This window comes from Pleurodeles waltl, chromosome 6, assembly GCF_031143425.1.
Source record: "Pleurodeles waltl isolate 20211129_DDA chromosome 6, aPleWal1.hap1.20221129, whole genome shotgun sequence".
In the NCBI taxonomy this organism is placed as follows: Eukaryota; Metazoa; Chordata; class Amphibia; order Caudata; family Salamandridae; genus Pleurodeles; species Pleurodeles waltl.
Window position 1 is genome coordinate 565,404,071 of NC_090445.1, and position 11,182 is coordinate 565,415,252.

General features: G+C 44.7%; 1 protein-coding gene across 1 annotated transcript in view; it reads left to right on the forward strand.

The window, feature by feature from the left end:
* Positions 1 to 10,720, forward strand: part of LOC138299981 (bile acid receptor-like) — a 579,850-nt gene extending 569,130 nt beyond the window's left edge. Inside the window, exon 12 of the mRNA XM_069238746.1 lies at positions 10,187 to 10,720. Within this exon, the coding sequence (XP_069094847.1) occupies positions 10,187 to 10,425 (239 nt within the window). The 3' untranslated portion in view covers positions 10,426 to 10,720. The remainder of the gene's footprint in view (positions 1 to 10,186) is intronic.
* The last annotated feature ends 462 nt before the right edge of the window (positions 10,721 to 11,182 follow it).

The following is an 11,182-nucleotide window of genomic DNA, read 5'->3' on the forward strand; positions in this document are numbered from 1 at the left end:
ACTTTTTTCTCTCTATCCTAAAACTCTTTCTTGCAACTATGTCTGTAGTAGAGACCACTCCCAAAGGTGTCCAGGCAACTTATGGCAGTTTTAACTTTAAAAGTTTGAGGGGTCTCTGCATAGAAAGAAGTTAAAGCATTGGTAAGAACCCTACCAAAGATCTGCTCCTTAGCCTTCTCCTAGAAAGTGACCAGAACCAGTCTGGCCCATCCCAGGAACAGGAGGTAGAGGAGGAGGGTACCCAGGAAGAATCAGGGGAGGGCCCTGAGGACTCTGGGGAGGGTTCCTCCAAAGACCTGTCAGCTAACAGGCCATCTAGGGAAACTGGTAGTGGGTGGGGGTCACACATCAGAAGGGAACCTTTCACTCCAAAAGGCCAGGTAACTAGGGTTCAGGTAGTTAGAGACAGGCCCACTTCTGCCAATTCACACATTACCTCTGAGTCTCAGAAGTCCCAAGCCTCCCACCCTGAGGATAACACCCTAGACAGGGAACTCAGAAAGCAGAGGTTGGAAGAGGCCAGACTGAAGCTGACACAGCAGCAGTTGGCCTTAGATAAGGAGTCTCTAGATGTAGAGAGGGAAAGACAGACGTTGGGGTTAGTTCTCCATGGTGGCAGCAGTAGTGTTCTTGATAGTAATCCTGTAAGAGAACAAGATTCAAGAAACCTGCACAAGGTTTTCCCCCCTTACAAGGAGGGGGATGACATAAACAAGTGATTTGCTGCACTTGAGAGGGCCTGTATGGTATAGTTGGTCCCTCAAAGGCAGTGGGCTGCTATCTTGTGGCTATCTTTCACTGGTAAGGGTAGGGATAGGCTTCTTACTGTCAGAGAAAGTGATGCCAACAACTACAAAGCTTTGAAAGATGCACTCTTAGATGGATTTTGCTTAACCACCGAACGAACAATGCAGGATAAAGTTCAGAGATACCAGAAAATAGACCTCTCAAGACTGGACAGACTTTGTAGACTGTTCAGTGAAGGCCTTGGAGAGATGGTTACATGGCAGTAAGGTGACTGACTATGAAAGCCTATATAATCTTCTTTTGAGAGAGCATATTTTGAATAATTGTGTTTCTGACTTGTTACATCCGTACTTGGTAGACTCAGATCTGACCTCTTCCCAAGAATAGGGAAAGAAGGCAGACAAATGGGTCAGAACAAGTGTGAGCAGAAAAGTTCATACAGGTGATGACAAGGATGGCACGAAGAAGGATGGTAAGTCTTCTGACAAGGGTGGGGACAAAGATAAAAAGCATTCTGAGTCTTCATCAGGCCCACAAAAATTCTCTGGGGGAGGTGGGTCAAAATCCTCTTCTAACAATCAAAAGAAGCCATGGTGTTATTTATGTAAGAGTAAAGGCCATTGGGCAAGTGATTCCACTTGCCCAAAGAAAAACACCAAGGCTCCCACTACCACAACCCCAACTGCGTCCTCTAGTGCCCCTAGTAATAGCAGTGGTGGTGGGAAGTCTACTACAAATAGCCAAGCAAAAGGTGTAGCTGGGCTCACCATTGGTAATGTAGTTGGGGTTGGTCTTGTTAGGGAGACCACAGAGACTGTTTTAGTCTCTGATGGTGGTATTGACTTTGCCACCTTGGTTGCTTGTCCCCTTAATATGGGTAAGTACAAGCAACTTCCCCTAATAAATGGTGTTGAGGTTGAGGCCTACAGGGATACAGGAGCCAGTGTCACTATGTTGATTGAGAAACTGGTTCACCCTGATCAACACCTACTTGGTCAGCAGTACCAAGTGACTGATGCTCATAACAACACTCTTAGCCACCCCATGGCTGTTGTGAATCTCAACTGGGGGGTGGGGTTACTGGTCCAAAGAAAGTTGTGGTAGCCACTGATTTACATGTAGACTGCTTATTAGGCAATGATTTGGAGACATCAGCTTGGGCTGAAGTGGAGTTGGAGGCTCATGCAGCAATGCTGGGCATTCCAGGGCATATCTTTGCTCTCATAAGGGTTCAGGCCCAGAAGCAAAGAGGACAGAGAAGTTTAGATCCTGGAACAATTGTCCAAGTGCTCCCAAAAGCTAGGGGTAGAAAGGGGAAATCTTTGTCCACTATTCCACCCTCTCCAGAAGATTCCCCATTTGAGGAAGAGGAATCCTCTCCCTGTGCAGAGCCTACACCAGGTGAGCTGGCAGCAGACACTGCTGAGCTTTTGGGGTGCAGGGGGGCCTGCTATGGAAGAGCTGAGTCCGGCAAAGCAGACCTGTCCCACACTAGAGGATTTAAGACAGCAAGCTGTCAAACAGCAGAATGGGAATATCACTGATAGCCATAAGGTCTATTGGGAAGATAACCTCCTCTACACTGAGTCAAGGGACCCTAAACCTGGAGCTGCCAGGAGATTGGTCATCCCTTTGCAGTATAGGGAGTTTCTTCTAACCTTGGCTCATGATATTCCTTTGGCTGGGCATTTGGGCTAGAGTAAAACTTCGGACAGACTTGTTCCATTGTTTCACTGGCCTCACATGTCAGAGGACACTAAGGAGTTTTGTCGCTCCTGTGTGACCTGCCAAGCCAGTGGCAAGACTTGTGGCACACCTAAGGCCCCCTTAATTCCACTTCCTATGGTTGGGGTGCCCTTTGAAAGGATAGGGGTTGACATAGTTGGCCCCCTTGACCCTCCAACAGCTTCAGGCAGTAGGTGTATCCTTGTGGTAGTAGACCATGCCACCAGATATCCTGGAGCTATACCCTTAACGACCACTACAGTTCCTGCAGTGGCAAAAGCCCTCCTGCAAATCTTTTCCAGAGTGGGTTTCCCTACGGAAGTGGTGTCAGACAGAGGTAGTAACTTTATGTCTGCATACCTTAAAGCTATGTGGAAGTAGTGTGGTGTAACTTACAAGTTCACTACTCCTTATCACCCACAGACAAATGGTCTGGTTGAGAGGTTTAATAAAACTATGATATGGTATGACTATGGCACTCCCTGAAAAACTCAGAAGGAGATGGAATGTCCTGTTGCCATGCCTCCTTTTTGCTTATAGGGTGGTACCCCAAAAAGGAGTGGGCTTTAGCCCCTTTGAACTTTTCTTTGGACACGCTGTAAGAGGTCCCCTTGCTCTTGTGAAGGAGGGTTGGGAACAACCTTTAAAATCTCCCAAGCAAGACATTGTGGATTATGTACTTGGCCTGAGATCTAGGATGGCTGAGTACATGAAAATGACCAGTAAAAACCTTCAGGCCAGCCAAGAGCTGCAACAGCAAGGGCATGACCAGAAGGCTGTCCTGACCCAGTACCACCCAGGACAGAAGGTGTGGGTATTGGAGCCTGTGTCCCCAAGAACACTCCAGGACAAATGGAGTGGACCCCATCTCATTGTTGAAAAGAATGTCGAGGTCACCTACTTGGTAGACCTGGGCACTGTCAGGAGTCCCCCTAGGACTAAAACCTTATTATGATAGGGCTGACTTAACCCTGCTCATGGCAACTGATGAGGGGCAGGAAGAAGAGAGTGACCCTCTCCCTGACCTCTTCTCCACCACTGACGCTGATGGCTTAGTGGAGGGAGTGGCGTTTGCAGATTGCCTTACTGCTGGGCAGAAGGACAACTGCATAAATCTCTTGGATCAGTTTTCTGACCTCTTCTCATTGATCCCAGGTACAATTACCTGGTGTGAGCACACAGTCGACACTGGAGACAGTTTACCTATCAAAAGTAAGATTTATAGGCAGCCTGACCATTTCAGAGAAGGCACAGAACAAGAGGTATAGAACATTTTGGTGCTTGTCCCCAAACCTCATAGTAAAGATGGTAAAAAGGAAATGAGGTTTTGTGTTGACTATAGAGGTCTCAATCAAGTAACCAAAACTGATGCTCACCCTATACCCAGGGCAGATGATCTAATAGATAGATACACTGGCCTCTGCCAAGTATCTAAGCACTTTTGACTTAATTTCATTTTGGCAGATTAAGTTGTCAGAAGATGCTAAACCTAAAACAGCATTTTCCACCATTGGAGAGCACTATCAGTTGACTGTTATGCCCTTTGGTTTGAAAAATGCGCCTGCCACTTTTCAGAGGTTGGTGAATACAGTCCTGCAAGGTTTGGAAGCTTTTAGTGCAGCAAATCTAGATGATATAGCTCTCTTTAGTTCCACCTGGGATGATCACCTGGTCCACCTATGGAAAGTTTTGGAGGCCCTGCAAAAGGCAGGTCTCACTATCAAGGCCTCAAAGTGCTAGATAGGGGCAGGGGAAAGTGGTTTATCTGGGCCAACTGGTAGGTGGGGAACAGATTGAACAACTGCAGGGGAAGATCGAAACCATTATGTAATGGGCTCCCCCTACAACTCAAACCCAAGTGAGAGCCTTCCTAGGCCTCACAGAGTACTATGGGAGGTTCATTAAGAACTATGGCTCCATTGCAGCCCCTCCTAATGACCTCACCAGCAAAAAGATGCCTAAAAAGGTATTGTGGACAGCTAGCTGTCAAAAGGCTTTTGATGAGCTCAAACAGGCCTTGTGCTCTGCACCTGTCCTAAAAAGCCCTTGTTACTCCAAGAAATTCATAATCCAGACTGATGCTTCTGAATTAGGGGTAGGGGCAGTTCTATCACAGCTTGACACTGAGGGCCAGGATCATCATGTTGCTTTCATCAGCAGGAGGTTGACCCCTAGAGAAAAGTGTTGGTCTGCCATAGAGAAGGAGGCCTTTGCTGTGGTCTGGACCCTGAAAAAGTTAAGACCATACCCCTTTGGTACTCACTTTATTGTTGAAACAGACCACAAACCTCTATTATGGCTTAAACAAATGAAAGGTGAAAACCCTAAATTGTTGAGGTGGTCCATCTCCCTACAGGGAATGGACTAGACAGTGGAATATAGACCTAGGAGTACCCACTCCAATGCAGATAGACTCTCCAGATATTTCCACTGACAATGAAGAGTCATCTGGGCAAGGTTAACCTTATTGTCCCTCGTTTTGGGGGGGAGGGGTTGTGTAGGAAAGTACCATCTTGCCTGGCATGTTACCCCCATTTTTCACATGTATGTAAGTTTGTTTTTGCCTGTCTCACTGGGATCCTGCTAGCCAGGACCCCAGTGCTCATCGTATGTGGCCTGAATGTGTGTATCTGTGCAGTGACTAACTGTGTCACTGAGGCTCTGCTAACCAGAACCTCAGTGCTTATGCTCTCTCTGCCTTTAAAATTGTCACTATAGGCTAGTGACCATTTTCACCAATTCTAATTGGCACACTGGAACACCCTTATAATTCCCTAGTACATGGTACCTAGGTACCCAGGGTATTGGGGTTCCAGGAGATCCCTAGGGGCTGCAACATTTCTTTTGCCACCCAAAGGGAGCTCAGACAAATCTTACACAGGACTGCCACTGCAGCCTGAGTGAAATAACGCACACGTTATTTCATAGCCATTTTACACTGCACCTAAGTAACTTATAAGTCACCAATATGTCTAACCTTCACTTAGTGAACGTTGGGTGCAAAGTTACTAAGTGTGAGGGCACCCTGGCACTAGCCAAGGTGCCCCCACATAGTTCAGGGCAATTTCCCTGGACTTTGTGAGTGTGGGGACACCATTACACGCCTGCACTACTTATAGGTCAACACCTATATGTAGCTTCACAATGGTAACTTCGAATATGGCCATGTAACATGTCTAAGATCATGGAATTGTCCCCCATGCCAAATCTGGTATTGGGGTGCCAATCCCATGCATCCCCGGGGCTCCACTATGGACCCCAGGTACTGCCAAACCAGCTCTCTGGGGTTCTCTTTGCAGCTACCGCTGCTACCACCCCACAGACAGGGTTCTGCCCTCCTGGGGTCTGGGTAGCCCAGTCCCAGGAAGGCAGAACAAAGGATTTCCTCTGAGAGAGGGTGTTACACCCTCTCCCTTTGGAAATAGGTGTTAAGGGCTGGGGAGGAGTAGCCTCTCCCAGCCTCTAGAAATGCTTTGAAGGGCATAGATGGTGCCCTCCTTGCATAAGCCAGTCTACAACGCTTCAGGGAACCCTCCAGTCCCTGCTCTGGCGTGAAAGTGGACAAAGGAAAGGGGGGTGACCACTCACCTGTCCATCACCACCCCAGTGGTGGTGCCCAGAGCTCCTCCAGTGTGTCCCAAACCTCTGCCATCTTGAATCCAGAGGTGTGAGGGCACGATGGACAGCCAGTGCCAGCAGGTGATGTCAGAGACCCCTCCTGATAGGTGCTTACCTCACTAGGTGGCCAATCCTCCTCTGAGGGCTATTTAGGGTCTCTCCTGTGGGCTTTTCCTCAGATAACGACTTGCAAGAATTCACCGGAGTTCCTCTGCATTTCCCTCTTCGACTTCTGCCAAGGATCGACCGCTGACTGCTCCAGGACACCTGCAAAACTGCAACAAAATAGCAAGATGACTACCAGCGACATTGTAGCGCCTCATCCTGTCGGCTTTCTCAACTGTTTCCTGGTGGTGCATGCTCTGAGGGCTGTCTGCCTTCACCCTGCAACGGAAGCCACAAAGAAATCTCCTGTGGGTCGACAGAATTTTCCCCCTGCTCCAGCAGGCACCAATCTTCCGTGGCACCGGTACTCTGGGACCCCTCTCATCCTGATGAGTGCGGCCCCTGGAACACAGGTGGTGGACCCAAGTGATCCAGACTGTCCACTGGTCCAACTGTCCAAATTTGGAGGAGGTAAGTCCTTGCCTCCCCTCTCCAGACAGTAATCCAGTGCACCACGTAAACTGCAGCTGCTAGGGCTTCTGTGCACGTTTGCAAGGAATCCTTCGTGCACAGCCTAGCACAGGTCCCCAGCACTCCGTCCTGCATTGCTCAACTCGCTGAGTTGACCACCGGCTTCGTGGGACCCTCTGTTGTAGTGTTGAGATGACCGCCGTGCTCAGTCCTCTTGAACCTGTGTTCAAGGACTTCTGCGGGTGCTGCCTTCTTGTGCATGGGCTCTCTGTGTTTCTTCTTCCAAGTGGAGACATCCTGGTCCTTCCTGGGCCCAGGCAACACCCTTTTTCTTCAACTGCAACCTTTGCAGCTAGCAAGGCTTGTTTGTGGTCTTTCTCCAAAGAAACCACTCTGCATCCTCCAGCACTCCGTGGGACATCTTCTGCACAAAGAAGTTCCTAGCACCTTTTGTTGTTGCAGAATCTTCAGCTTCTACCATCCGGAGGCAGCCATTTTGCACCTTCATCCGGGGTTTAGTGTGCTCCTGCCCCCCCTGGACACTTTCGTGACTCTTGGACTTGGTCCTCTTCCTTTACAGGTCCTCAGGTCCAGGAATCCGTCTTCAGTGCTTTGCAGTCTGTTGTGGTCGTTGCAGAATCCTCTATCATGTGTTTAGTGTGTTTCTGGGAAAGTAGTATCACTTTACTCCTACTTTTCAGGGTCTTGGGGTTTGGTATCTTGGACACCCTTAGTATTTTCTTACACTCCCAGTGATCCTCTACACACTACACTAGCCTAGGGGTCCATTCGTGGTTCTCATTCCACTTTCTTAGTATATGGTTTGTGTTGCCCCTAGGCCTATTGCATCCTATTGTATTCTACAGTGTTTGCACTACTTTTCTAACTGTTTACTTACCTGATTTTGGTTTGTGTGTATATTTTGTGTATTTTACTTACCTCCTAAGGGAGTATATCCTCTGAGATATTTTTGGCACATTATCACTAAAATAAAGTACCTTTATTTTTAGTAACTCTGAGTATTGTGTTTCTTATGATATAGTACCTACGTGATATAAGTGGTATAGTAGGAGCTTTGCATGTCTCCTAGTTCAGCCTAAGCTGCTCTGCTATAGCTACCTCTATCAGCCTAAGCTGCTAGAACACTACTAATCTACTAATAAGGGATAACTGGACCTGGCACAAGGTGTAAGTACCATCAGGTATCCACTATAAGCCAGGCCAGCCTCCTACACGGTGTCATATCTCAACTGTGGCAAGACCGCCAGTAATCGTCTTCAAGGAATACAAAGAAAACCTATATTAGATGCAGCTCCACGATTGAATTCATGAAAGATTAGATAAACCAAATAATACAAAATATATATATTAGTATAAATAGGTAACTGCTTCTCAGCAACCTTTGCAAGTTTGCAGCAATGCTGCATCATCCTTTGGCAGTGTGGCAATTTAAATATATAACTCACAGGCAATCAGTGGGACACCAGAGCAGGGCGAGATGGTAGTACAAGGAGAGGCTTGTGGCACCCCCTGCCTATGACACACTTGCAGCTAGATGATTCACGCTCTGAGAGAGGAGGTAAGTTTCATCACGTCATTCAAGAGATAGCTGTCTGTCTTGCTTGTGACAGTCCTATCCATCAAACTCTAAATCAGGCCATTTGCCTACATGTGACATGCCTGAACTTACAAAGTAATTGGGGCCCAAACAGATTTTGTGCTTGTGGAACAGGTGCCTAATTCACTGACTCTGCGTCTTTTAAAAATTTAGCTCAAGCCTATGGCCTTGTGCCTGTCTGCGACCATTTCATATTATTTTCTTCCTCGTCAGACAGTCTTGCCCCTGAGTTACAATGGCTTTTTGGGCAGCCAACACAGACTGTTGGACTCCTTTAAATTTTTTAAGTGTTTTGCAATTTAATCTCAATAGTAACCTTTTAGTACATTTGTTTTATATGTCACTATATGTTATTGCAATTTCTGTGTCAACAATTTGATTTGCACGCTTACAGGTTGCCATTCGTTGTAATGTCTTTGTGAATTGTATCCTTTTCCTTTTTGGAGTTGTGCTTGTGTAACAGGAAAACACAATTTAAGTCTATTGCATCCCTGTTCACCCTTAACTTCTGTCTCTAAGTGCTGTTTGCAATTTAAGCTCTTTGTTTCATTTAAACATTAAACCTGAATCCATCACTCACATCCACTCCTTTCATTAGCCCTAATTCTCTTCTGGGAGCACATAGAAGTGCCAAAACGGCGCAGAGGAAGTGCTAAAGCTTTGCTTCAAAGGAACACAAAGTTAATCAGGAAAGAGCACTAACAGTTAAGAGGTATCAGGCCAATTCAACATTGAGATCAGAATGTCTGTGCTGAATTAAGTTCCAAATCTTGAAAATCTGAATCCAGTACTGCTTTCCCCCAAGATTTCATTGTTTAGTCGGGGAAATAACAGACCACAATTCAGAGGAGGTCTTCAAAAGAGTATTCAAACCTGTCATTGTAGAAGTCTTAATTAGGTCTCACCTGACAGCGCAGCCGTCTACCGGATCTATTGTTTCCAATTCTTTCCATATTTATAAAGTGGACTTTGGCTATGCCCAATAACTATTTATTTCTCACATCATAATATTGCCCATGGTGTACCACGCTGCCTCTAAATGGATTGCTTTCTTTGCAGTGCATGATGGACTATTTTACCATCCCACATGTTCTCTGAACCATCACACATTAAATTAATTATCTCTCAGAAGTATTGTGTATAGAAATTAATTGCATTTTTTTAATTTACTCAATGCAGTAGTTCTTTTTAATGTTTTACTCAAGGCTTCAAAATAAAAGTGAGACCTACTGACTTTGCCAATGCCTCTTGAGGGTAGATTCAAAGTCTCCAACTTCTCATTCAACCCAGGCTTTGTCATCAAATGGTAAACAATAGGTAAGAGTATACAAATGTAAATCTAACCAATCTGTGTTCCTCCAAGGGCTGGTAGATTGGAACACAGATTAAACATTAAAAAAACGGAAAACGGATTTTTGATTTAAGATTAAAGGCCAACTCTGTTTTTGACTGCAGGAAAGTTTATATGCGAATACCGTATGTAATAAATGTTTTAAAAAGGGAGATATTTTAATTTTCAATGTATGTTTGCACTGGTTATTGAATTTACCTGTTTGCTTTTTTCTTCAAACTGACCTCGTAAAACATTTAAGAGTACAGATAACTAAATAACCATTAAGCAGTGGATCAGATGAATGCTGTCTTCTTTTAGTGAAAACTCTGTATATGCATATATATATATATATATATATATATATATATATATATATATATATATATATATATATATATATACACACACACACATTTACATGCACAAACGCATAGAGATAAATCTAATTTGTTTTCCTCAAAATAATATTCTCCCTTTGTGTTTTTATGAATACCAGCACCAGTTTGTAAGGTTACAAAGTGCTCCATAACTTACTTAACACTAATTTGTCACTTCATTTTTTTTTTCAGATCGTCCATTCCTAAAAAACAAAGTATGCGTAGAAAAGTTACAAGAACCACTTTTAGACATTTTACACAAGTATTCTAAATTGTATCATCCTGAAGATCCACAGCATTTTGCACGACTAGTAGGACGACTCACAGAACTCAGGACTCTTAACCACAACCATTCAGAAGTGCTCATATCTTGGAAAGTAAAGGATCCAAAGCTGACATCTTTAATATGTGATGTTTGGGACTTGCACTGAGCAATATTTAGAAATGGTTTGTGGAAGGAACACTGCATTCTGATTTGCAGAGATCTTGCTTTTGTAAAAACGGTACATAAACTGTATAGAAGTCACACTAATTCCTCTTCTTCCGAGAAGAATTAACAGCAGTTTGAGTTAATCTATTGGTATTTGTTGCACGAGATCTGTATTTCATTTTGTTATTGGTAAAGTCATCTCTTTCATCAAATATAATGGTATATTCAGTAGGTTTTGGTATTTTTAAATGTGTGCCTCAATGGTCAATCACAGTATGATAGGGAAAATAAGTCTCATTATAATAAACAAACATGGATCGACGTACGAGTTTTCAGTCTAATTATTTTCAAAAATAAATGAGAAAAACGCACTACCCTAGAAACCATGGCTGAATTACCGGTTGCATGATATCCTACTGCATGTAAATAACATGCTAGGTGGTTCCTGGGGGAAAAAGTGCACAGATATGCTCTATAGCTGCTTTCTGATGTGGCATCACTCCATCGCTACAACTGGAGGCCCATTTCCATGTAGCTGAGTGCAAGAGTGATTTTCAGTGTTGAGTATCTCCAACATCAAAGGCAACTCTTCGCATTTTAGGCTTTTTTTAGGCTTTAGGGAGAGTGATATCAATGGCTTAATATTTTAGAGGAAATAAATGAGATGGGGGCTCACTACAAGTTTTCCTGCAATTCCGATGGTGCCAGTAATATGAGTTAAAGACCCCATCAAAATTACAGGAGCCACAGCAGCTGTG